The 27,352-nt window shown below is 43.0% G+C and overlaps 2 protein-coding genes across 7 annotated transcripts in view; one reads left to right on the forward strand and one right to left on the reverse strand.

The window, feature by feature from the left end:
- Positions 1-6,730, forward strand: part of UGCG (UDP-glucose ceramide glucosyltransferase) — a 45,819-nt gene extending 39,089 nt beyond the window's left edge. For both annotated transcript variants that reach the window (XM_034664279.1, XM_002916521.4), the window contains 4 exons: positions 790-968; positions 2,001-2,087; positions 2,736-2,925; positions 3,396-6,730. In XM_034664279.1, the coding sequence (XP_034520170.1) occupies positions 790-968; positions 2,001-2,087; positions 2,736-2,925; positions 3,396-3,566 (627 nt within the window). In that variant the 3' untranslated portion in view covers positions 3,567-6,730. The remainder of the gene's footprint in view (positions 1-789; positions 969-2,000; positions 2,088-2,735; positions 2,926-3,395) is intronic.
- Positions 3,467-27,352, reverse strand: part of SUSD1 (sushi domain containing 1) — a 227,771-nt gene continuing 203,885 nt past the window's right edge. For 2 of the 5 annotated variants that reach the window (XM_034664264.1, XM_034664267.1), the window contains exon 17: positions 3,467-3,580. Coding sequence is in view for 3 of the 5 variants with exons in the window: in XM_034664278.1 (XP_034520169.1) it covers positions 3,518-3,580 (63 nt within the window). In the remaining 2 variants the exon portion in view is untranslated. The remainder of the gene's footprint in view (positions 3,581-27,352) is intronic. The other 3 variants (XM_034664278.1, XM_034664266.1, XM_034664275.1) reach the window with 2 other exon arrangements.

The following is a 27,352-nucleotide window of genomic DNA, read 5'->3' on the forward strand; positions in this document are numbered from 1 at the left end:
GGGAGTTAAAATAGGATTGTCCTTAGGTTGATACACCTGTAGGAGGTGTTCGTGTGTGTGTGTGTGTGTGTGTGTACACACATATATTCACATACATACACCTGTATGTGTTGGTGCGTGTGTATAGTTACACAAACATTTGGAAGTAGCCTGTGTAAAATACTTGTTAATATTTCACATCAGTGAGTGATATTTTTATCTGACTTATTTTATATCCCAGTTAAGTTTTATTTGGATAAATCTTTGAACCTTGCAGCTTTACAGAACACAATATTTATATTTGAGAATAGAATACACTTTTTTTACCCAGAAGTATTATTTTTCTTTGTAATGGTGGTAACAAAAATAGTCAATCTAGGGGCGTGCGGGTGGCACAGTTGGTTGAACGTCTGACTCTTGGTGTCGGGTCAGGTCATGATCTCATGGTCAGGGGATCGAGCCCCACATCGGGCTCCTTGCTCAGTGCGAAGTCCGCTTGAGATTCTCTGTCCCTCTGCCCCTGCTCCCTGCGCATGTGCTCTCTCTCTCTCATGCTCGCTCTCACTCTAAAATAAATAAGTAAATCTTAAGAAAAAGAAAAAGAATAGTCAATCAAATGAGAAATGATTGATTACCCGCTATATGTAAACACTATTTTGTAATAACTTTTATTGAGGCAGTTTATGTAAGAATAATAAGATACTTAGTCATACTTAAAGGAAGTTCATTAGGGAAAAAATGTTTATAAATACCATACTTTCAACATAACATTCTAATTACACATATGTGTTTTTGCTTTTGTTTTGGCAGGTATATTTTGGAACTTCTCATCCAAGGTCGTATATCTCTGCCAATGTAACTGGCTTCAAGTGTGTGACGGGAATGTCTTGTTTAATGAGAAAGGATGTGTTAGATCAAGCAGGAGGGCTTATAGCTTTTGCTCAGTACATTGCTGAAGATTACTTTATGGCCAAAGCCATAGCTGACAGGTAAGCAAACAAAAGTACATCAGGCTATAGTATTTTCAGTACCTGACTTCTGTTGGTTTATTGTATTTGTTAAACCCATGTGTTAAGGGGCTATTTTATTTCTTGCTAGTGAGTACAGAATAGGTGAATATTTTTAGAAAGTAATTCCTATTTTTCATAGATACGAAAGAATTAAGTGAAGAAAGTAAGTGTTCTGAATCTTTTACATTCTTCAATGTGGTTTGACATTAAAAGGAAGCTTCTCTGTGATTATGAATTTACATTATTATAGATGTAAATTTCTGTGTGTTTTAGAAGAATTAAAAATATTTAGTGCAGTCATAAGCCAGCAGGTGAAAATTTATAGAATATGATTTCACATTTTGGAATTTCTCAGATTATTTGATGCTTTGCTGAAAGCCACCCAACAATTCACAGAATGACATACAGCATTTCTCTATCGCAAAGTACTTGTTTGCTTTTAAAGGGGTTCATTGCCTTGTGTGATAATTTACTAGAGATAGGATTTTAAAAATGGAAGTATGCTTTTAAAATTCTTTCATGATGGTATTCATGTGGCTCATAGTTTCATAGTGTTTCCCGTGAAATACATAATGCTACTTTTTATTGGCGTTTCTTGAATATCCACAGTATGTGGATAGCTTGTTGATACCACATATCTCCCCTCCCCCCATTTGAGTTGGTGGTTTTTATGGTTTTGGTTTTATTTAGTAGTGATCAGGGACTAAATTAGGAAATACAGAACCCACGCCCGTTAGTACTTTCAGAATGTCTGTATTTTAAGTTTCTTAAACTATAAACGGAGGGGTTGGAGTTCCTTCCAGGTGTAGATGGTACTGTCCGTGGGCCTGTGTCATTGCTAAAACATCCGTAAGTATGGTAAACCCCAGGTCGTGTGCTAATCCTGAGAACCAGGCTCCCCGTGAACACCAGCAGTTGCGTCCTCGATAGTGATGCGTAACTGCATAATCAGCCGTGCCTGCGTGTGTTCATCGTCACCTTAGTCCATTTTATAATTGTCTTCATTTTCAGAGGCTGGAGGTTTGCGATGTCCACTCAGGTTGCAATGCAAAACTCTGGCTCTTACTCGATTTCCCAGTTTCAGTCCAGGATGATCAGGTAAATCCGCTGGTTTTCTTCTTTTTATACTTCGTTAAAAAGGGTGGGGGGAAGTAATTTTTACATGGTCTAACTTGGTATTTAAAATACCTAAAAGTCAAATTTTGCTTAGTTCCAGAAAAGAGTGTTTAGCATCTTTACTAAAATAAATTTGATGTCTAAATATAATTTCTTTGCTGTGTAACCCTGAAAACATTCAATAAGTAGATGCTGGAGTGGGTGGGTGGGGTGGGGTAACTGGGTGACGGGCATTAAGGAGGGCACATGATGGAATGAGCGCTGGGTGTTGTATGCAACTGATGAATCAGTAAATTCTGCCTCAGGAACCAGTAATACAGTGTATGCTAACAAAATTGAATTTGAATAAAGAATTTTAAAAAAGATGTTGAGAATTTGATTCCTTTGGTATGCTGATCTCTATTTTCTGACTTTCTGTATTTTGACTTTTATAATCTTTATTCATTAGAGTGTAGGCCATACAAATGAATTTATAGACTTTTTTCTTTGATATACTAAATAAAAATAGAGATTCATTAAATACAGGAGGGCCTTTATATAACCGGGGTAAAGAGCTGATCCTTTGGGGGAGAAATTGATTAGTCTTGTAACCAGGCTGTTGTTTAAAGAAAAATTTTTTTTTTTTTTAAGGTGGACCAAATTGCGAATTAACATGCTTCCTGCTACAATAATTTGTGAGCCAATTTCAGAGTGCTTTGTTGCCAGTTTAATTATTGGATGGGCAGCCCACCATGTATTCAGATGGGATATTATGGTATTTTTCATGTGTCATTGCCTGGCATGGTTTATATTTGACTACATTCAACTCAGGGGTGTCCAGGTATGTGGATAGGCATGAAAAGGTTGGCAGTCGTTTGGCAGAACTAAAACTATTTTAATTTAGAAAGGGTTGAAGAAATCTGAGCCATTCTTTACTTCGCATTGAAGGTTAATATTATGTTTTAAACATGAGTTCCTTAGTAGAATGCGGACGCAAAATTCAACTTGATTTTCACCTTTCAATTGGTAGTTATATGACTTCTATTAAGGCTTCCCCCAAAAATTGAGTATTCAAACTAAAATATTCAGGTTAGCCATGATTTGAATGCATTCCCTACTCATCATTAACACTTTTTAACAGCTATAGCATGGCAGTTAAATTATATTAAGAAGCAGGCTTGGTTTTTATATAGTTTATATATATTTGAAAGTGTGAAATGGAAGCATTTCATTTTTTTTTAACTGTGTCTCATTCAACAGTTGGTAAATCAGTTCTGTTTTGTTTTCTTTTGTTTTGTTTTAAATCCCCAGGGTGGCACACTGTGTTTCTCGAAACTTGATTATGCAGTAGCCTGGTTCATCCGTGAGTCCATGACAATATACATTTTTTTGTCGGCGTTGTGGGACCCTACCATAAGCTGGAGAACTGGTCGCTATAGATTGCGGTGTGGAGGCACAGCAGAGGAAATTCTAGATGTATAACCACAGTTTTGTGACTGTACAGAAAGGAAAGAAGAGAAGTATTATAAATTATGTTTCTATAAATACTTTTAAAAGATCTACCTTCAGTAGTTTTATCACATGTACATTTGATATCTGTTCTTTAATTTATTTTGCATGGCACTTGCATCTGTGAAGAAAAAAAAAAAAAACAAAAACACATCTGTAGTCTTGGCCAAATGGTACACTTTATTTTGTGGACGTAGTGAATCAAGAGAATTGGTTCTAGGAACCTGGGTTTGGTTTTTTGTTGTTGTTTGTTTATTTTTTAAAAATAAATAAATATATATATAAATATATGAACGCTCTGCAGCAAACACTATGACAGTATCCTTCAGTAGAGAAAGTTTCTTACTGTGAGTACACTCTTCCAGAACATTCATGGGGTGGCAGCAGCTTTGTGTTGGGGTTTAGGAAAGACTCGAAAGTAACCCCTCGACATGTCTAAAGTGAAAGGTATGAACGTGGTGAGCAGCCCACAGCGAGGTACTAACTAAGAAACTTTTTCATGCTCTATGCCTACCTCTTGTAGTTGTTGCAGAGCAAATATAAATTGTAATAAGGTAGCTAGGCCTTGCGAAAACAAATGGGAAAACTTTAAAGATAATAATAATAAAAGAGCTGGAGTCTAGTATTTATATGAATCTGTGAGAGAGATTTTTTTGGTCTCACTGCAATGAACCAAAAGTGGTTGAGTTTGGTTTTTAATTGTAGCCATGTATCGAAGGCATCCTTTTGACCAACTCGTGTTGGTTCTGTTTTGAACCATTGTTAATCACTGTGCTGGTAAACCTTTCCTTCCCTGCTCCTTACCCGACCCCACCCCATCTTTCCTGAACTTTTTTTCTTGGGGGGAGGGAGGGAGGGTTGGGGTGGTTTTGTTTTAGTGTGAGTGGATGTTTTGATAGTTGTGAGGAAAAATGCATTTCAGACACATTTCACACATGAGCTATTTTCTTACACAGTATGTCTTACTGTTAAAAAGAATGTAATTTCATGATACAGGTATTTAATATCTTTTTTAAGTAAGTAAATATTCTAGCCATCAAATAAATTGCAGTAGAGTATTAAGTGGGGACAGGATGAGTTTTACTCTTAAAATTAATCAGTATCAAACTAAGTCTACTGTGTGTGTTGTTTTTTTTTTTTAACTCTTAACAGTCTAGTCTTATTTAAATTGGATTTTTGTATTCCAGTTTGTATGACAGAATGGACTAGATCAGTGCTAGTTGTAAATGCATGCTGCCTTTCACTCCTCTCTCCCCATCCCGCTGCCGAACTTGCTTGTCAGGTTGTGCTTAACTTGTGGTGAACTGGACTAGTTTTTGTTTTTTGTTTTTTTTTTTTAAATAGGCAAAAATGTAGGGGACAGTGCATAAGCCTTTTTTCTTTTTTTTTTCCTTTCCTGTCATGGAATTTTTGCTTTTTCTTCAGGAGATGATGGCATGTTGTCCACATGAACGCCTGCTGCAGGGCTGACGCTGGCAATATGGCAGCTTTAAATTCTAACTTACTGTAGTTTCCGTGTCAGAGCGTAATGTGTAGCATATCAGCAATAATTACATATTTATAGAAAATGGACACATTTTCACTTCACTGAGCCAATTCATTTGTCTAATGACTAACATAGTCGCGGCTGTAATATGTCTGTTAATGTGTATATACTGTGTATACACATTATGTATAAGCTTTTCTCTGGGCCAGACTGCTTCATTTAAAAAAAAATTTTTTTTTTTTTTTTTGCGCCTTATGACGAATTTGTTTGAAGGGCATTTTCTTCATGAACAAAGGCTTTGATGCATATTCCTTGCTATGTGAAATGGGTAGTATTGTTCCCTGAGGAAAGTTGCACAGTGAAAACCAGTCTAGTTGTGACCCACTTTGTGTTGTTGTTTTTTTTAATCTCTATTACACAAGTTGAAGTTTGCTGAATATGTTTGTAATTTGTTGGTTTGTTTAACGAAGTTTGGTTGATGCCATCTTTTGCACTGCGGAAGTGAAATCTTGCTTATTACTTAGCTTTTTGCTAATCTCAGTATGGGCAATGTAACAACAATTCCAAATGGCTGGACAGACTTCTTGTGTTTTGTAAATATAAAAAATGACTGTTCTGTACGTGTGTTTTATGTGGTAAAATGAAGCTTAAGTGAACCTTCACTTACATGGAGTGATTCTCTGTTTAGCAAGTTTAGAGTGGTGATAATATGGTAAGAAATAATATAAATGTTGAAGAAAGCGTCACAACAGAACTGTAGGAGTCCAAATTTAATAAACCGTTTAAAAAAAGTGTCTAGAATATACCACGTTTTATTATTTAAAATCATTGTATTAAGTTTTTTGTTCAAAATAAAAATTTGAATACAATCAAAACATTAACAATAATGTAGTTTTGTTTACTGTCTTTCCTTTTCTTATTTTATATTTTTATAAAAACGTGTTCCACCATTCACATCAGAATTACTGGGAGAATTCTGTCAAGTGTTAAATTTGAAATCTTCCTTTTTACCTACACTACAGTCAGCCTCATGGCTTAACATTGGGCTTTTCTATGTTGGTGGCACCCAGAGAACTCTTTTTTAAAAAATACAGATGCCTGGGCCCTGCCCACAGAGATTCTGGTTCAGTTATTCTGGGGTGAGGCCTGAGCTCTGCTTGTTCTGAGCAGGCAGACCTGAGAAACACTGGCCCGTAATCTCCTGGAGAAGAGACCCATTGGCCCCTTTGGCCCCCTCCTGCCTTGGCTCACAACCTGACTCAGCCTCTTAGATGGTACCACTCCAGTGGCTGGGAAAGGCCCAACCAAGGACAGGAAAGGAATGGCTCCACTGCTGGAGACCTACATGGGAGACTGACTGAGCTGTCCCACACACTGTCCAGGGCCAGGCTCCTCCCAAGCTGCAGGCATTTCCAGACTTATTTCACCATCAGCCTGTGAGGGAAGACTACTTTGAACTGGAGAGCAGCTCCCAGGGGAGGAAGAGTCTAAAAGGAATTTGAAATGATGAAAATGTTTTGCCATAAAACAGTGATGGTTGCACAACCTTGTGTATATACAAAAAACACTGAATTGTATACTTTAAAAGACAAATTTTATGGTCTGTTAATTATATCTGAATTTTTTGAAATAAAGGAAATATGGAAACCACCATTAATGTATTCTTTCCTTCCAGTCTTCTGACACCTGCTGCTGAGATGGATTCGAGAGAGCACACAGAGCTGTTCATGTTTGGCATCCTTGCTCAAATGCAGAATGGCCAGTTTCGAAATCTTTCTAAAATGGACAGATGAAAATATTGTACCTCATTGTTTAAACATGGATTTTTTTTTTTTAAAGCCGGCTCCATGCCCAGTATGGTGTCCTACACAGGACTTGAACTCACAACACTGAGATCAAGACCTGAGCTGAGATCGAGTCAGACAACCCACCAAGCTACTCAGGCACCCCTCAAATATGGATTTTTTAAATGGCAGGATTATTTTTGTATGTATGATTTATAACCACTGGAATTTCTTCCGTTTCTTGATCTTACTTGAGGGTCTTAATGCTTTCTTATTGTGCATTCCATGTCTCTTTTCTTAACCGTAATAAACAGTTTACATTACCATACAGGACACTGCTAAAATCTTTGCATTTAGGATAATGTTAACCCCAAGGCAAGATGGGGTGGACATGGGAATAACTGATGAACCATTTGTGCGACTAAATGGCCCACAGCAGCGTCCCGATCAAAGATAAGCCTTTCCAAATGTGGTTTCCCTCCCTGTCTTAGAACAGAACCATTTTCAGCTTTGAAGTAACAATATTTTCACAGCCTTTATGCAGTCACATTTCTGACACAAAGTTTACTTGGCCTTTGGATACTGTTTTTTCAATACATTTCTGAACTTTATTTGCTAGTATTTAATGAAATATTTTCTAGGTTTTTCTGGATTATGCTAACTGCAAAGTCATTTGGGTTTTTTCCCCCCGACCTGTGCTCCAGAAATTATTTAGCCAGGAATGATCTATTCCTTGGAAGTCTGAAAGAATTTATCCATAATGCTTTAGGGGCCTGACATTTCAAAAACCTTTCTCAGTTTATTTCGTTGATAATTAATCAGTTCATATTTTCTCTGTCTTTTAAAGTCCATTTTCGTCATTTACACCATAGAAATGCACACAGCATTTTCATAATTCTCTTCGGTCTCACACTGTCGGGCAGGAGGTTTGCAGCCTCTGTGTGGATTGAACTCGAATTCGGACCTCTGGTCTGAGGGCAGGGTTGCAGGCAAGGCCGTCCCTCCCCAGGCCACCAATATCCTCTCAATGTAAAGAAAACCTGGCCCCATGACTCCTCTTAAAACAGTTTAATGGCTCGATGTTACCTTCAGGATAAAGCCCAAGGTTTACTCATGGTAGAAAGGCCATTTTCGATTACATTCTTGCCAGCACCTCCCCTCTTGCTGTTTAGCCAAACCCACTCACATTAACTCACATTGTGAACTGACTGCAGTTTCCCCGACGTCGGCTCTTTCCTGCTCTGGGCCTTCGCGCACGTTGCTTCCTCAAACTCCATTCCTCCAACCTCCACATTGCCCTTGGGACTCGACTCGGGTGCCAGGTCCTCCGTGACTTAGCACGGGTTGTGTACCGTGTGTCTGCACAGCCTCACCCTGCACTTCTACCCTCGCACCTAATACCATTTTAATTGGTCCTATAGTTGTGTTCATCTTTAAACTGGAAATACCAAAGGCAGGGAGGGTCAGTAATGTACTTGACTTTGTGTCCCAAGCTCCTGGCTTAGGACCTGATACAAAGTCCACTTTCCTGAATGAATGAATGAATGAACAAAGATAAGCCTGACCGTGTCACTAATCTTAAACCTGTAGCTTATCACGTACCAGGAATGCCATCTGTGGTGCCAGCCTGCTTGGGTCCACTCTCCAGCGTCAACCATTTGCGTCCTGCACACCGCGTCTGTGCCTCAGTGGGCACCAGAGTGGTCTACTTCGCAGGGTCAGGGCGAGCATTAAAGGAAATCCTGCATTTGGAAAGCCACGTTCTCAGTAAAAGCTTGTGTGATAAGGATCTCGAGTCACCAAGTGAAAATGAAAGCTTAGTTACACAGTCGACAAAGTAGCCGTTCTTCCTCCCAGGCTTGAGGAAAAGAACTGTTCACAATCTGATGGAGAGGGTTGTATGATCTTTTGTAGGGCAACTGACCCCTCAGCCCTGGGTGGTTCAGAGCAAATATTCTAGCATTCTAGATGAAAATCAATCTGACTTATTTAAACTATTCTAAATGGTGCTATTGTAGCCCATATAACACTGTTCAGAATGTCAGTGCCAATGGCCTGAGCGGCAAGGCCTGGCAGAAAACGCAAGATCTCGCTGCACAGACCTGCATTCCGAAGAGAATAGTCCACGGAATCTAGAAGGCTGAGAACCTGGCATTCACAGCAGAGCACTGCAACACATTCTGTGTGGAATGAGTTGTACCCATGAAAAGGGCAACATTCAAGGAATTTTACCTGGCTGGCATGTTTCCAGCTGCTATTCCTTTCGAGGACAATTTTCTGTATCATTCAAAGAGAGTTTCCTGGGTGCTCTCTGACTCTGGGCACTGAGCAGTGAGCGTGGCCATCTGAAGGGGAATTTTCTTCGCATGGCTTTGTACCTTCCACAATTCCCAAACTGTAGTGTAAGAATTATTTTATTTTTTAAAGATTTTATTTGTCAGAGCACAAGCAGGGAGAGCAGCAGGCAGAGGGAGAAGCAGGCTCTCCACTGAGCAAGGAGCGTGATACAGGACTAGATCCCAGGACTCTGGGATCATGATTTGCCCCGAAGGCAGACACTTAACCAACTGAGCCACACAGGCATCCCATATAAGAGTCACTTTATTTTTTTATTTATTTTTTTTAAGATTTTATTTATTTATTTGACAGAGATAGAGGCAGCCAGCGAGAGAGGGAACACAAGCAGGGGGAGTGGGAGGAAGAAGCAGGCTCATAGCAGAGGAGCCTGATGTGGGGCTCGATCCCATAACTCCAGGGATCACGCCCTGAGCCGAAGGCAGACGCTTAACCGCTGTGCCACCCAGGTGCCCCAAGAGTTATTTTAAATGCCAACTGCTGTGCTCCACTCCCGTGTCCTAAAGCCAAAAACTCTATACCTTTATAAGCTTTCCTTAGATTCTGATGCAGGCACTTTCTGGGACATTTCAAGGAATATTTCGGTAGAGCTATATTAGCATGGGATGGATTTCACACAAGTCGAGGACAGTGGAGTGAAGGTGGTGGCCTTGTGGGCAGGAGAGTTGAGGCTTAGCCCTGAGGACTTAATTTTTTTGATGTCTAAATGAGGTGGCCGAGATGCTGTGATTCATAATAAGAAACATAGGGGTGTCTGGGTGACTCAGTCGGTTGAGCGTCCACTCTTGGTCTTAGCTCAGGTCTCAATCTCAGGGTCGTGAGTTAGAGCCCTGAGTTGGGCTCTGCACTGGGCGTGGAGCCTACTTCAGAAAATAATAATAATAACCATATATTTGATCTTCATCCCCGTTTCTGGCACAGAGCTCCTAAAACCCTCATAATTTCCTGCTTGAAGAGAGGCCTTTTGTGATACTAATGAGGTGACTCTCAGACTGCACCTAGGGTTGGGACTGGTTGCCAGGAGAACCAAACTTGTGAATGGAGGGTTGGAACTTTCAGTTCCATCCCCCACCCCGACTTGCAGGAAAAGGAGAGCGGCTGGAAGTTGAATCAATCACCAATGGCCAGTGATAGAATTAATCCTACTATATGTAATGAAGCCTCCATAAAAACCCAAAGGATGAGACTCAGAGAACTTCTAGGATGGTGAACACATGGAGATTTGGGGGAGATCCACGTGCCTGGAGAGAGTATGGAAACTCCAAGCCTTTCCTCACGGCATGGCCCTGTATTTTTTCCATCTGGCTGTTCCTGAGTTATTTCCTTTAGTAAACTGGTAATCTAGTAAGTGAGATGTTTCTCTGAGTTCTATGAGCCACTCAGGCAGATTAATGGAACCCAAGGCCAGGGTGGTTGGAAACTCCAATCTATAGCCAGTTGGTCAGAATCACAGGTGATAACCTGGACTGGCTTCCGAAGTGGCAGGGGGCAGGTTAGGGAACGGTCCCATAACTGAAACCTTACCCTGTGAGATCTCATGCTATCTCTGGGTAGACAGTGTCACAATGGAGTTAAGTTGTAGGACACCCAGCTGGTGTCCTGAGCATTGCTTGGTGTGTGGGGGAACCGCCCCTGCCACATGGTGGAATGGTGATCAGGAACCAAACAGTGGCCCCGTGGACGTGTCATCGCCAGAGGTTGCCACAACACCCAGGAACTTCAAGGCAGATCGCACAGAATGGCAGACGTTGACTGGCGAACAAGAGACCTGGTCATGGGAACTTAGACACAGAGGAAAAAACACTGAAAAGCTAACAGAAAGTTTTCAAATATTTTTTTCTTAGAAACGAATTTTCAACTTTGCTACAAGGGCAGCTGGAACTTAAAATTTTTACTTGTTTTCTTGGATTGGCCCAAGGTGGGGAAATGTGTGGAAGACTACCATTGCTGTGTCCGAAGACATGAACCAAAGCTGCTGAGTGCTGCACTTGCCATCCCAGGGAGTTCTAGGAAAATGACAACCTGTTATAGTCACTTTAAAAAAAAAGATTTTATTTATTTGACAGAGAGGGAGAGAGCGACAGTGAGAAAGAACACAAGCAGGGGGAGTGGGAGAGGGAGAAGCAAGCTTCCCACCAAGCAGGGAGCCCGATGTGGGACTCAATCCCAGGACTTTGGGATTATGACCTGAGCTGAAGGCAGACACTTAACAACTGAGCCACCCAGGCGCTGCTGTTATAGTCACTTCTGATCTCAGTCCCTCCCAGCTAGGACCACTCAGCCACAGAATAAAGAGTCCAGACACAGCTTCTAGAAGCTCGTTGCTTGAAATCTAGGCACAAGGATCCAAATCTGACTGCCATAAATCCTTGCTGTGATCTTGTCTGGGAGAAACTGGTGTGATCCCACTGACGGCAGTGGCTTTAGAAAGAAGATTGAGCTTTCTTCCATTGAAGAGCAGAGACCCCGCCCCCAAAGCCTTCAACAGAAATGTCAGGCTTCCTGTCCCTGTTACAGCTGGCCCATATTACAGTGGCAGTCAGCCCACCACGGCTGGAGGGATTCCAACAGCTGACTTGCCAAATTATCAGGCAAAAGAAATTGCAGACGAAGAGAACATGTCGTTTGCAAGGGAAGAGACCAAGCTGGCCAGAAGATGTGGGTAAGTGGAGGCAGAATTAATGGGAGAAATAGAGGGGAAATTCAATTAAAAAACATTATAATGAGTGGGAAAACACAATGAGAACTTTCAAGAAGACCGAATTAGAGCATAACAAATGAAATTATGGAACTAAAGGGCAAGATTTCTAAACTTAGAATTTCGACATAGATAAAGTGTGATTCCATCTAAAAACCAAATTTGTGTTTGGGGTGGGAGGGTGTCTTAATAACCTAGCACCAAACAAAACAAAAGAAAGCATTCTAAATGAAAAAATGCACAGATCCAAGACTAAAGGCCTGGCTGGGTGGAGACTTACTAGTCCAACAGTAGGAGGCCCGGGAGAAAGCGGAAGAGAGAAGAAACCTGAAGGCATGATGATTTCTATTTAAAGGGTCCAGGTGGTCTTACTGAAAAGACACACCCACAAAGAAGCATCCTGGTGAAAGTTCTGAGCTTCAAGGATGAATTTCACCTTCATCAGCCAGGAAGAGCAAGTTACTGACAAAGGAAAGAGGGTGAGGCCAGCATTGGACTCTCAGCCATACCAGAGGCTAGTCCGGAGGGGAAGTGGATTAGGATCAGAAAAGCTCACGTCCAGTCAAAACACTATTATAGGAAGGCAAAAAAAAAAAAAAAAGGCATTTTTTGGACACGTAGGGCCTCAGAAAGTATACCAGCCATGTTCTCTGAAGAAATTCATCAGGAAAATTCTTCATCAAGAAAATAACCCAAATCAGAAATCTCTGCAAGGGAGAATTGACAGAATTCAAGGAACCTGTGGTAGGTAAGGAACCTTGGGTTAGTCGTGGTCTGAATGGATAGTGCTAGTGTCGCATGGAATAGTGAGAAATTTTTGGATCACATAAGACTTTTTATAGGGGAAAGTTCAATAGTCTTGGCTAAAATTCTAACTTATCTCCAAACCTAGGAGTAGGGACGTGAAAGAAAATGGGGAAGTAAAAGTGGTTTCGAGTTTTGTTGAGGTTTACCAAGTCGCGAGAGATGAGCTGTGGGGCCACGCCACGGTGCACAACAAATGACTTCAACTTGCTCCTCAGACATGCAAAGTCCTTTGTCCGGCCTTCCTTCCACTGAGGATTTCTCAATGGTAGTGGTGGTACCCCTTCAATCTCTCTCTCTCTCACTCACTGCCTGGGGCTCTCTTTCTCTCACCTAGTGGTGTCCTTTCTTTACCTTCTCAGCTCCCCATCCTTGTTTTTGTTCCTAGTCGCATTCTGCTTACTCTCGACACAGGGCAGGTTAGCTACAGACTGCACACTTAGTCCAGGCCCACCTGTTGAGCTCAAAAACCCATCAAGATGCTCAATTGGACAAAAGGAACCATTTCTCCCTTAGAAATAAAAAGGACTAGCAGAAGCCTTGTGATCATGGTATTTCTGTTGATAGAATCCACCCCATTAGAAGGCTGTGCACTGTTAAAGAACAGCTCTCCCCGCCTCCCATCCAGAGTCCTGGATGAAGTTCAGGGTCATTGGGAAGCAATAGGGTTGAGGATAGGGGTAGGGATGGGAGGTGGGGACCATGAGATGAAGATGGATGGAACGACAGGGCAGGAGCATGCTAAGCCTTGAAATCCTACATAAAGAATTTAAGCTTTATCCTGAAGGCAGTAGGGAGCCATTGAATGTTTCGTGTGTTAGAAAGATTTCTCTGGTTGCTACATGGAGATAAGAGTTTTTTTAGTGATAATGACCTTGACAGCAGGGACCAGAAGGAAAGTTATTGCTCTAATCTAAGAGGAATTCTGTTTGCTTATAGAAACCATCCCACCTTTATGACCACTGTATGGCTAGAAACTTTTCTTTTTTTCCCTTTGTGCAGGTCACATGGGAATGTTCCGCTTACAACCTGCTTCCTTTCTACAGTTGGGAATCCTTTCATGTTCCATACTGACCCTAAGTCTGCATTCATGAGGGTCTGACTTCCCAAATTCCCAGAAGGCGGACACCTAAGAAAAATCCGTGTCAGGATGACAGCCCACTGCATCTGACTTCCTGCTTTACCTGACTTCTCAAGGACACCACTCTCCAATTTGTTCCTGCATATGGTGGGCTCTCAGTGCTACTAACTGTATTTCCCTGTTCCAGTCTCCTACTCATAGGTCAGCTCTCTCTGCTGCTACCTAATATTCAAAATCTGATTCTGAAACTTGTTAAATTAAAACCGTAGCTGAATCCATAGCTTCATCAGGTCTATTGTAAAAGTTATGGCATTGACCAGAAGGAAGTAGGTCCCCAAGAACTGATTTGGGGGGATTCGCGTGCTTCAGAGTATCCCGAATCCCACAGAGCCTCGTGCCAGCAGAGGCAGCTTCTCTTCCTCCTCTTCCAGCGGGGATCCCACAACGATCTTCTCTAGGGAGCTGCTCTGCAAGGGGAAGCCAGTTTCTTCATGCCCCACCCTTATCATCTCTGATTAACTCCAAACTTATAACTAGAATTATATCCTAGTATGTCCTCAGGGGCCCAGAACCAGGAAGATGGTTAAGACATCAAAGGAATTTTTAAATCTTGGCTAATTTTTATCAGCAAAACCCTGGCCAATGTGTGTGAGATGAAGGGCTTGGCAAAAGAGAGAGGGACATAAATAAAAATTAGGCTACATTTTTCAAGATGGTATTCTTGCCAGAGATTCTGGATGAAAACACTAGCTCCAACAGCTGGGAGCACATCTGATTGTTTTTCTCAGTTGGCTGGCTGGACACTGCCTCACAGATGGAACACATCAAATGAAGGCCAGAAAGTCAGAAATTTCTGGGACAGCAGCAAGGACAGAATAGAGAGACCTAGGAAGACAGGAATTGGGGAATGCATTTATCATTCGTGATTCAGTCCATCTCCCATTAAAGAGCAAGAATGTATTCCTATCACCAAAGCACTGAAAAACATATTTGTTCAGGGAGAGCAAGGATCTTTGTAAAGGTATTTGGCCAAAGATGCCGATGGGAGGGACTAGTTGTACAAAATATCTTCCTGGTTTCAGTAAGGATGGTGGGATCAGGGTAGGGCTCTTGAGCAAGGCCAAACATGGCATTTATCTATCAGAGGCATGGTATCTATGATTAATGTACGTGGCCAAGGTACTACGGTGGGAACCAGAATGGTCTGACTCTTTGACGGTATCTAATAAGCAGATCCAGAGGTGAAACAGATGGGCAGCCTCCTCCAACGTTGTACTTGATTTCTGGAACCAAAAAAAACTGCATCCTAGTGGAAAGAGATCTTCCTTGAGCCACTGCCATAGAGAACCCCATGTCCTCACTCATTTTACAGGTCTGATTTATTCCAGAAACTCTGAGCCCCTTAAATGAAAGGAAGGGTGCATATCCCTGACAACAGCCTCTATGATAACACGTCAGGGTCATACTGTGCCTCTCTCTCCTCGTCTTCTCCAAAGGGACCACTACTTATTAGCGTCAACATACACTGAGGGAAAGAAAATCTCCAAACCTTTGGCTTTGAAATCATGGCAAACTAGGATGGCTCTGTGGATTAGCAGTGAGTGGCAGCCTTATGATGATCAGATGATAAATATTCTAATTCGAATCAGCCTCCCATTGGGCCCTGTGAAACCCTGCACTTACCTTGTGGTTGAGTGTAGCTGGAACAGATAAATTTAGCAATGAGCATAATTTCCAAGTTTGCTTCCTGACCCGTCATGAGGGCTATTGTAAGAGAAGCAAATCAAGCATTCAAGGAGTACTGTCCAATAGAGATAGAATGTGAGCACACATCTAATTTTAAATTTTCTAGTGCTCATATTTGACGAAGGTAAAAAGAAACAGGGGACATGAATTTTAGTCGTATTTTTTGTTTAACCTACTATATCCAAAATAGTATCTTTTCAACGTGAAATCAATACACAACTTATTAAAACACTTATTTTTGTCCTCAGCTACACTTACAGAACATCTAATTATGGACGAACCACATGTCAAGTGCTCGGTAGCCACCCGTGGGTAGTGGATATGGTATCGGAGAGCTCAGCTCTCCAGCTTCTCCCCCCCCCCCCCCCCCCCCCCCACTGCAAGAGCTAGCCAGAAGCAATGACACATTCGGGAAGATTCTCAGAAATGCATATGCAATCGAAAAAGATTTGATTGTGGTTATGGTAGTGTGGGAATGGTTCCTTTCATAGCCCTTTTTAAAACAAATCCGTTTTACCCATGCAGCTGTCAGATAAACTCAAAGAAATATACAGTATTATCATAGCTTTAATTAGGTCGGGACTCAAATTGTATCTGCCGCTCCAGATGTGGTCTCTTCACCCGAGCAAACACGCCCAGTTCCTAACATCTGGTGTGCACCTACGGGTGTGGTAGCTGTGCTTATCCATTCAAATGAGGAGAAAGCATTTAGCTGCGATTTGCTTTCACCTGGCAGGCGCAGCTGTCCACCTTCGCCGGTCTGCTTTGGGATTACACGGACTCTGCCCCTGTGCCACAGTTTAGTCCGTGCTTGGCTTTCTCCCTATTGCACAGGGCATGATGCTGGCCCATTACATGGATGACATCGAGCTAATAGAACCTGGGGCCGGGATGCCGCAGGCGCTTTAGGAACCTTGGGGAAGATACAGATGTGACTAAAGTGAGAGACGCACGCCAGGAAGATACAGAGGCTGCTGCCCGCCTCGTTAAGTATAAAGCTCTCATAACCGGCAAGGCTTGGGATACCGCATTTTTTTTTTTTAGGATTTTTGTTCATTATTTATTTGAGAGAGAAAGTGCAAGAGAGCATGAGCAGGCAGAGAGGCAGAGGGAGAGGGAGAGGCAGACTTCCCCGCTGAGCAGGGAGCCCGAGGCGGGGCTCAATCCCAGGACCCCAGGATCATGACCTGAGCCGAAGGCAGACGCTTAACCCACTGAGCCACCTAGGCGCCCCAAGGCTTGGGATACCACTTTCAAAGGAGGAGGCAGGTGGCCTTGCAACTTCTACCATTAAGAAAGCAGCACATTGCTCGGCAGACCTCTTTAGATGCGGGAGGCACTCTATGCCACATTCAAGCGTGCTGTTTTGACCTTTCAACTGTGTGAGCAATCCTTCCAGGATTGCGCAGGATCCAGAGCAAGAAAAAGCAGAAATGGGGGGCGTAGCATCTTCACTGCTGCATATACCACTTAGCTTGACGCTCACTTGCACAGCTACGCGGGCTGCTGGTTTAGCAGGCTTCCTACCAAACGAGGAACATTGCCACCAGGGACACAAAAACGATGACACCGAAGTAAAAGCTGAACCAGTCACGTGGCCATTTGGGGCTCTTCCTATCACTTGAAGAACAGGCATAAAGGGGGTCACGGTGTTGATTAGAATGACTTACCCTGATTTTCAAGGAGGAAGAGGGATGCTGTTATGCAACGGAGGCAGGGAGAAGGTATGTCTGAAAGCCAGATATACCTTAGGTCTACATAAGGAAAGACCCGGTCTTCCGGAATCTTCTGTATCTCCTGCGCCCTCACCCCGCCACGCTCACGGCCCTACTGACACCAGGTATGTGGAGGCTCCCCCACCGAGCAATTCTCTGAGATACCAGCTCGGTGTCCTACAACTTCATGCCAGTCTGACAGTCCCCGGAGACAGCATCAGATCCCACCGGTTACGGGCTCAGCCCCCCGAGACTGCTCCCACCCCGCTTCTGGTGCCAGTCACAAGTCCCACTTGTCACCTGTGCTGCTGACTGATCAGCTATGAATCTAAGGGTCCCATGGCTCCCCTCCTCCAGTTCGATTCGCTAGAATGGCTCACAGAACTCAGAGAAACCTTTCCTTATGTTTACCAGCGTATTAAAGGATATGATAAAGGAAATGGGCGAACAGCCAGATGAAGAGATACTTCGGGTGAGCTCTGGGAGGATGCCACGCTCAGAAGCTTCTGTCCTCACCAAGTTCGGGTGCATGGATGTGTTCACGAGCCCAGAAGCTCCCCAAACCCCGTACTGTTGGGATGTTACCGAGTATCCGTCACGTAGGCCTGATCAACTATGAACTCCATGTCTAGCCCTTCTCCCCTCATTGGAGCTGAAAATTCCAAGCTTCTAATCATGGCCTGGTCTTTCTGGTGACCATCCCCTATCGCCCACCGAGAGTCATCTCAGTAGAACAAAAGATTCTCCTGGCGCTCTGATCATTTAGGAATGTACAGTCTGAGTCAGCAACCGGGGACAGAAACCAAAATACATTTTTCTTAATATTTCACAACCTCCCAGTATTTCTTCACCCAGGAGCAGTCAAATGAAAAACACGAATAGAATCATCCAGCCAACGTGCTAACTGAGGGCAAAGGAGCACAGGATGATGGCAGAGGAAAGAAGACATATAAACAGCAACTCTGACCATTTAATCAATAGTGGGGGGAAAGGCTATATTCTACTTGTATTTTTTCCTTCCTGTGTCATAACTGTTCTTTTTCCTCTTTCCTATACCCTTACTAATTTATATGGAGGGTTGTAGTGCTGGGGGTGATCTTTACAATATAATCCACAGGTTACAGGATATAAAGTCAGAATCCAGATGAAACTAGAGAAAGAATGTACATCACCAGAAATCCAGGCCTTGAAGCTGGATGCCCTAAATGGTGAGACCTTGAGTTGTCTCCTTTTTGAACAGAGGATGTTTTCATTTGGGGAATAGTTGCATTATCTCAAGGCAGAAGACTTGTCATTGGTAAGCTTAAGTAAGCAGGAAGGGTATAGGTTAATGGTGAGTAAACAGGGTTGACTATATCGTAAATATTCGTCATATTTTCTAGCTGCCCAGCCATTTTTGAGCACCCTTGCTGTGTTTTGGGAATTTGCCACCTTATAAATCTCAGCCCACCCCACCCCACCCCCAGGTAAAAGCCAAAAGAATTCTCCCAGCATTCCTGTCAACGGTAGCACAAACATGTAATCCAGACCCCATCTGTAAGGCTTATCCACAGGGACAGTGATTTTGAAGTGAGTAATATAAGGAAACAGTAGTGTATACATGTTTATTTTTTCTGTCCATAGGGTAGCAGAACTCTGGCTTCTAGAGCCCTCCAGACTGAGTTCCTGCTGAAGAGATGTCACAGATGCTGGCAGAAATAACAGTTACAATAAAATTGAATTTCTGAGCCAGAAGTGGCAGCAGGGAAAACCACAGGTCTGGTTAGTGCTCGGGGAAACGACCAAGGTGTTTTCCTCATAAAGCCAGTTCTGTGGCTCGGCTGTTCAGGCTCTAGAAATACAGAGCTGTGGCTGATCAGTCTGCAAACTGCCCAATACCCAGAGACTGTTTCTGTCACTTGCACCCGGTGACTCACTGATCCATACAGGTGCAGGGCACTAGAAAGGGTTGAAGGCTGCATAAAAAGGAGGAATGGAAGGCAAGTTTGCAAAATGTGATTGTGGAACAGTGCAGGTCTCTGAGCAGGGAACTGATGAAGTCAGAGTGGTGTGTTGGGAAAAATTCACCTGGCAACAGTAGGGAAGCTTTATTGAGGAGGAATTTGAGAGCAGTTCAAAATAAGGCCAAGACAAGGCCCATGAAGAGACCATTGCACTAGTGTAGGTGGGACATGAAGGCTTGGACCACATGGGGATCTAGGTCAGGGGTATAGAATTGGAGAAGTCTCATTCTGGTTTGACTGTTGGCAAAGAACTCACATGGCTTTGTAATCGCAACTTTTAATGTTAAAAGTCACTACTGGGATGCCTGGGTGGCTCAGTGGGTTAAGTGTGTACGTTTGGCTCAGGTCATGATCTCAGGGTCCTGGGATGGAGCCCCACATCAGGCTCCCTGCTCAGTGGGGAGTCTGCTTCTCCCTCTGCCCTTTCCCCTGCACATGCTCTCTCCCTCTCTCTCAAATACATACAATCTTAAAAAAAAAAAGTCACTGCTAATCGTTTTTCTGGTATTTGACTAAAAAAATTATCAAACTCAAATCTGTCCAGATGTCACATGACAGTTCTCTGTGTGGATTCAAGTTTGAACCTGACATCCTGTGAGCTTTCTTTGTCGTGTGGTCCTCAAAAATCGCATTTCTGCAAAGCAAGGTACTTCTGTAAGAAACATTTGTGACGAGCATCTTACCCAGTGTTTAGTGGAAAGAAATAACATTTAAATTTCTAATCATGTGCCAGATAGCTGAGCCCATTTATTCCCTCTGAGAACTTTATGAGATTGGAATGATTATATTCGTTTTAGAGATGATAAGGGTAACCAGGGATTCTGACAAGTGAATTCCCCACAGTTTTCAGAATTCCCACCTGCCAAACTGATTTAGCCCCAGTTGGCCTGGCTAAGGCCCCAGTTCTCCTTTTGCTCCAGAAGAAGGGGTTCACAGAAAACTTAGCAATGCTGTAGTCATCAGAAAACTACTGCATCTTTCTCATTTCCAGCTTGGGACCACCAGAACTCGGGAGGAAAAGCAGAGGGAGGTGGGTGGGTGAGAGGAGCACAATGCACTCCTTCTCAGTGCGGTTGCTGGCAACCACTCCCATCCGTAGAGTTGACAAACGCATTCCCACTTATTTCCTTATTGAATGAGATTTTCACAAGGACTGAGTAAGTATCATGAGGTTCATCTTAAAGAGGGAGAAACAGACTCAGGAGACTTACATAAACGTACAATTGTGCAACTAATAACCATCAGAGCTGAGGTTTGAATTCAAATCCTCTGACTCCGAACCCAGAACATTCTCCACTGCACCGAGCTACAGAAGAAAATGAAGGATGGAGCATCTTTCTGTTAGAGTCAGGGGCCTGGGATTCCCTGGTAGGAGGCCAATACCCCTGCAGGGTGTCCTTCTTTCCTCAGGTTGCTTTGGGACCCTTGAGGCAAATCACTCTGTGCTGTATCAAAGCTGGCGGCATGCTTTCTCAAGCATCCAGGCCCAAGGATGGCCATATATTGGGACACAAGGTGGTGTTCGTTGACCATACTCCTCCCTCCTAAGCCACTTTCCAAAGTGACTGAGACATAATTTTAAGATTTTACAAAGACAAAGATCAAAGTACGAGCTTTATGGCTGCAAAGGACACCATGACTTCACCTCCCCAGACTTCCTACTATGTATCCCCCAAATAGTAGTCTTTTCTCTCTCTGAGGAGAAGAATGTGTTCTGGTAAGTTCACTGCATGGAGAAGCAGAGAATCTGTGTTTGCAGAGAGTAAGCTGCTCCAAAAGAGAATTTTCCAGTTGGTCACTCCTCCTCCCTTGGGGAGTACTATGTGGAGAGACAGGCTGAACTTGTCTGCGCATGCTTTCTCTATGACAGTGTCAGGAACCGGGAACAAGCATTCCTTCCTCTCAACACTGTGCTTCCCGCATTGCAACATCCTGAGTCTATCAGGGACCATCAGCAGATGCAATATGTAATCCATTGTGATGAGGAAAGACAATGGTCTTTGATGTCTTATCTCAAATGGTAAGTAAATGAGACAATCATATAGGAGGAAGGACTGGTAACCAGGAAGAGCAGATGTGTTATTTGCAGACTGGTATAACCACCAAATTAGATTGTCAGGGCTGTAAAGAACCTTGGAGATCATGTATAGCAAATCCCTGCTTACCTGACAGGTTTGTTTGTCAAGGTCATATGGGAATTCATGGAGCTGGGATGTGAGTCCAGGCATTTAGTCTGGTGTCCTAAAGACACCACCCGTGATCATTTCCTCCATCCCAAGTAATTGCTAATGCAGCCTTAGAAACCTTCTGGTACAGCCTAAACAACTCCTTTTCTCCTGGCACACGTGGCAGGGACCCCCCCCCGCCCCCGCTGGGCAGTGGGTGCCTCCATGTCTAGTGTCTGTCCTGAGGTCCAAGCATGGCATGAACAGTCAGGATGATTAAGTGCCCAGAGCATGACTACCTATTCATGGATGTGGAGCGGCTGGTTGGAATGTATGCATTGGATGGAGGGAAGTAAATCAGGTGGGGAGAGAGGAGGAATGCACCTGAGAGCTAGGAACTGTCATCTCTAGCTTTGCTGGCTGTGCCCCAACCTACTACTACCTGACTTCCTCACCCTTTTCACGTTGTTTTGTTGTTGTTGTTGTTGTTGTTGTTGTTGCTCTGTACCACTCTTCTCTCCTCCCCAATCCCCCTCTCTCCAGCCTCTTTATAGGACCCTTTATATGTCCTATAAAGAGAGCCTTTAAAACCCCTTTTTGCTACCACAATTTGTAATGAATACAGCCACCGGAAAGAGGAGTCCCAGCAGAGTGTACACTCAGAGTCCTTGGGTAAGAGATTCAGGGCACCAGCCTCACTCAACTGTTCCCACACTTAGCATCCAAACACTGTACCTTTAAGCATGTGCAGAGAGATGACATGTAGCAGTTGGATTCTACAGAAAGAGGCAGACCTTGGGGTGCCTGGGTGGCTCGGGCAGTTGAGTGTCTGACTCTTGGTTTCAGCTCAAGTCATGATCTCAGGGTTATGAGATCAAGCCCTGCATTAGGCTCCCCACTCAGCATCAGAGTCTGCTTGAGATTCTCTCCATCTCCCTCTGCCCCTTCCCCTGCTCGCATGATCATGTGCTCTCTCTCTCTGTCTCTTAAATAAATATATAAACAAAATGTTAAAAGAAAGAAAAAGAAAGAGGCAGACCTCCCAGTGCAGGGCATACTGTGTGAGATGGGGAGACATGCCTACAGAGAATTAGACCCCCCTGCCCCTCTGTTTAGGGTCGTCACCGGAATCATCTAAAGAGGAGCTGGAGCTGGGGTTCAGAACTCACCATGGGCTGTTACCCAGTGTATACTATGGCCTTGCTTCAATTATTCTCAATATTTCATTTTGCCATTTCCATAAAGTTCTGAGCTTGGTGAATTCCAAGGCAATGTTAGAGTCCTCTAGAAAAATAAAGCTATGTACCGCCTTTCCTATCATTCCTGCCACATATTACAACAGTTCTTCATTTGAGGGGGCATGGTAACTGGGTGAAAAGACCACTTCACTTGCTATTTTATGTAGAATGAGCCTTCCTGTGCTTTCTTTCCTTATCTGCCGAATCAACTTTTATGATTCTGAGGTAAATTTTCTGACATGGAAAGAACAGGAGAAGAAGGGAGGGAATTGAACAGAATAACGGCGGGGTCTAAAGTTCCTGGATGGCCGGGAGATACTTCAGACAAAAAAATAACAAGGCCCCAAATAAGTTGTGCCCTGGCTGTAACGTTAGCTGTGTTCACTGTGAGGACAGGTGTTTGCCCTCTGATAATGAGTAGACTTTAATCCTAGGTGTGAGTACAAGTCATGTCAACAGGGGTGGTTCCAGAGAAATCCACAGTAATTGCCCAAGACACAATATGAGCCCACAACCAAATTCTCACACTGAAAAATGACCGGCAAGTAGGAATGGCAGTCTTAGTGCAGCTCATTAGGTAATAGAAAAGGCACTGATTGTTCCAAGTCAACAAACATCTTCTGATGCTTCAAAGGCTAGCCAGGCAAGCTCTTCCAGCAATGGAGAGGTGTGGTTCTGGCAGGTGGTGACACATGGTGAACACCGAAGCTCTGTAGTGCTGATGAGTTGTGTAATGGGTGGATGAGTCAAAGATCATGCTTCCTAGTTTGTTAGCTACTTGGTAGCTCCCAGGAACTTGCTCCAGACTTCCAGTGCCTCCATGCAAGCAATTCTGGGGCTGGTTATGAGCCCACAGAGTCATCATCGAGACTCAGATTTCAGTGTCTTAAGCACCGAAGCAAAATACTCCTGACTCACATCGTTGAATCCAATGAGGAAGCTTTTGGTTAGAGATTGTGTTTCTGTGAGCATCTTCATTTTCATCAAGAAGTTGTGAATTTATGTTGACGGTGCAAGAGAAGGAGGAAAGTAAGAGTCTGGTCCAGCAAAGTCAGCTCTTGCAAGGTATGAAATCTTACCTACAAGACACAACCCCACTGACCAGTCAATAGCACCCACAGTTGTGGTTCCATGTTCCCTCCAGTGAACTTCCTCCCACAAGTCCCCTGACTGTAATATTGGTACCAACCCTGATCGCCCTGCTACCCAGTAGTCATGGAGTGGGTAGAATGCTTAGCTTTCTTTCCAATCCTCAGGGCTCCAGGAAGAATCAAGTAGTCATATACTCCCAGGGATAATCTCTGGCTAAGCTACTTAATAATTGGATGACCATGGACAAATAATCTGAGTCTCAGTTTCTTCATCTGTATATTAAAAATAATAACATCCATTTTGTTGGGTGGTTATGAAGATTAAATTAAATCAGGTATATAAAGTACTTAACACAATGCCAAGCATAAGTTGAAGCTCCATAAATGGTGGTTTTCTTATTTATTTATTATTTATATTTATTTTTAAGATTTTATTTATTTGAGAGAGAGAGAGCACGAGTGGGGGGAGGGGCAGAGGGGGAGGGAGAAGCAGACTCCCTACTGAGCAGGGAACCCACTGCAGGCCTCCAACCCAGGAACCTAGGATCATGACCTGAGCCGAAGGCAGATGCTTAACTGATTGAGCCACCCAGGTGCCCCTACTTTTATTTTTTAAACACTTTCATTTGTTTGTTTGTTTGTTTATTTATTTGAGAGAGAGCATGTGCAGGAGCAGGAGGGGCAGAGGGAGGGGCAGAGAATCCCAAGCAGACTCTGAGCTTGGTGCCAAGCCCAACAAGGGGCTTGATCTCATAACCCCGAGATCACAACCTGAGCTGAAACCAAAAGTCAGACACTCAACCTACTGAGCCATCCAGGCACTGTGATAAATGGTGATTTTCATCTCTGGGATTAGTGAGTCTCACAATTTGAAAAATGGTAAAGGTCATCCAATAAAACCCTCCTTCTGCTATTCTGTTGACAGAACCCCCTATTGCACCTCCAGCACATGTGGCCATCAAGCCTCTGCTTTGAGTCTATCCAAGGCAAGAGAAAATACTCTTTAGGAGTTATGAGGTTCTTGCTGAAACTGAGCTGAAATACCACTCTCAGGGGCTTCTTCTATTTGGAATAGCAACCCCTTGCCCACATACAAGAGTAGTGCTTCCAGCTGTGCAGACTTGTTGCTGTTCACATAGACTGCAATGTAAGGAGTTGGGCAGTGTGATGGCCCCGTCTATGTAACAGTCATCCAAATATTTGGTGTCAATCTCATATTTCTTTGAGTCTTTTCTTCTCCAATGAAAACCTCCAAATTCCTTCTGTCATGTCTCACATGACAAGTTTTGTATCCTACCATCACTCAAGTCACTCTTCTCTCAGAGCTCAACCAAGTACTACCTTGATCTGGGCATAATGCTCTAGTCATCATCTGACCAGTTGGGAGAAATGAGATCCACTTTTCACATTTCATGCTGCTAAGCTATGTTCTCCACTACTCCATCCTGACTTGCATGATGTATTTTATTATTTTACTTCTCACTTAATCCCTACACTTGCCCTGTGAAATTTCATCCTGCTAGGTGCAACTCATCATTCCAGATGATGAAGACATCTTTGTATCATGCAACATACTCATTCTCTCATGTTGGTACAAAGATTACTCAAGACTCACAGGACAATAGGCAGAGCTCTTTATTCCATTCTTAGAAAATGCCCTCCAACTAGGCATAGAATCAATCTAGCTTGTTTCTTTCTTTCTTTCTTTCTTTCTTTCTTTCTTTCTTTCTTTCTTTCTTTCTTTCTTTCTTTCTCTTTCTTCTCTTTCTTTCTTTTTCTTTCTTTCTTTCTTTCTTTCTTTCTTTCTTTCTTTCTTTCTTTCTTTCTGTTTCTTTATTTTCTATCCTTTCCTTTCCTTCCTTCCTCCTTTCCTTCCTTCTCTTTCTTTCTTTTTCGCTTTTGATATTTGTTGCACTAGTACCCAGCTGAGATGTCTCTTTATTGACCCCAACCTCACTATGGAAGACTTTGTTGAGTTTCTTGTTCAAGTTATTTATTCCTTCAGACAACAGTATTGGGCACCTGCTGTGTCTTGGCGGTAGCAGACACCTAGATTACAGGTAGTGTTGTGCTGGAAAATGTTTAACATTGACTACCACCCCTGCCAAAAAAATTCCTGGTTTGTAGCATTTGCTGATTTCCATGACATAAGTACTTCCCAAATGGCAGATTTCAACCTATTAATGTGATGTCACTGAACATGGAGTTGGGAGGACATGTGTATCATCAGCTCTTGTGAGCCATCGTGAGCCAACTCCAGCACACCACTGATGGTGTACACATGAACCATGGATGGTTTCTTTTTTTTTAAGACTTTTTTTTTATTTTGAGAGAGAGAGAGCTGTGGGAAGGGCAGAGGGAGAGAGAGAGACTCCCAAGCAGACTCCACGCTGAGTGCGGAGCTCGTGGCAGAGCTGGATCTCATGATGGTAGATCATGACCTAAGCCGAAATCAAGAGTTGGATGCCTAACTGACCAAGCCACCCAGGTTCCCTGAACCATAGATGGTTTCCGCTGTAGAAGAGCTCCAAGAGGTTCTTATAGTCTGGTGATGCACAATGCCTGTCTTTCCTCTAGACCTACCATGGAGAAACCATGTCGGTGGAGGAAATACGATTTGTCTGTTGTGATTTCTTCTCAGTGAACCCATGTCATTTCATAACTGCAATGGACCCTTTTAAGTGCTTGTGAACCTAAATGTTTCATCCAAAGTTACTTCCAGAACCAATGTTGAACTCACTCACCTACAGTTTAAGGAATCTATATTCTCCCTTATAAAAATCAGTACATTTCTAATCTTTTAACATGTTTACAATTCTCTGTAAGTCCTTCAAACTCTCCATGAGCAATTTGGAAATCTCCTTCCTAAATTCTCAGTATCTTGGAGTGAATTCCATTCCAATCTGAGAGCCCAGAGCACATACTGCCTCTTCACCCACCTTGAGCTGTTTATTCTTCTCTTTTGGATCCAAAGATGTTTCTATTTGATGAGAATGATAAAAGGAAAATAAGGATAAGGATCCTTTCTCCATTTTTTCATGACAGATAATATTTGCTAACTGATAGGCAGAATAAGCTCCCCCTCCCCAAGATGTCCTCATCCTAATTCCTGCATTAGGAGGGATGTGTTATCTTATATGTAAATATGTTACATTTTTTTGGCAAAGAGGAACTAAGGTAGTACATGGAATGAAGCTTGCTAAACAGCGGACCTTAAAATGAGAAGATTATTCTAGATTATCCAGATGATCCCAGTGTAATTACAAAGGTTTTTTAAATTTGGAAAAGAGAGGCCAAAAAGATTTAAAGATGCTACATTGCTGGCTTTAAAGATGGAGGAAGGGACCATGAGCCAGAGAATGCAGGTGGCCCCTAAAACTGGAAAAGGCAAGGAAATGGATTCTCCTTTAGAGCCTCCAGAAGGAAAAGGGCTCTGCTTACTCTTTTATTTTATTTTATTTTATTTTTTTAAAGATTTTATTTATTTATTTGACAGAGAGAGACAGCCAACGAGAGAGGGAACACAAGCAGGGGGAGTGGGAGAGGAAGAAGCAGGCTCATAGCAGAGGAGCCTGATGTGGGGCTCGATCCCA

Source organism: Ailuropoda melanoleuca, chromosome 7, assembly GCF_002007445.2.
Source record: "Ailuropoda melanoleuca isolate Jingjing chromosome 7, ASM200744v2, whole genome shotgun sequence".
Classification (NCBI taxonomy): domain Eukaryota; kingdom Metazoa; phylum Chordata; class Mammalia; order Carnivora; family Ursidae; genus Ailuropoda; species Ailuropoda melanoleuca.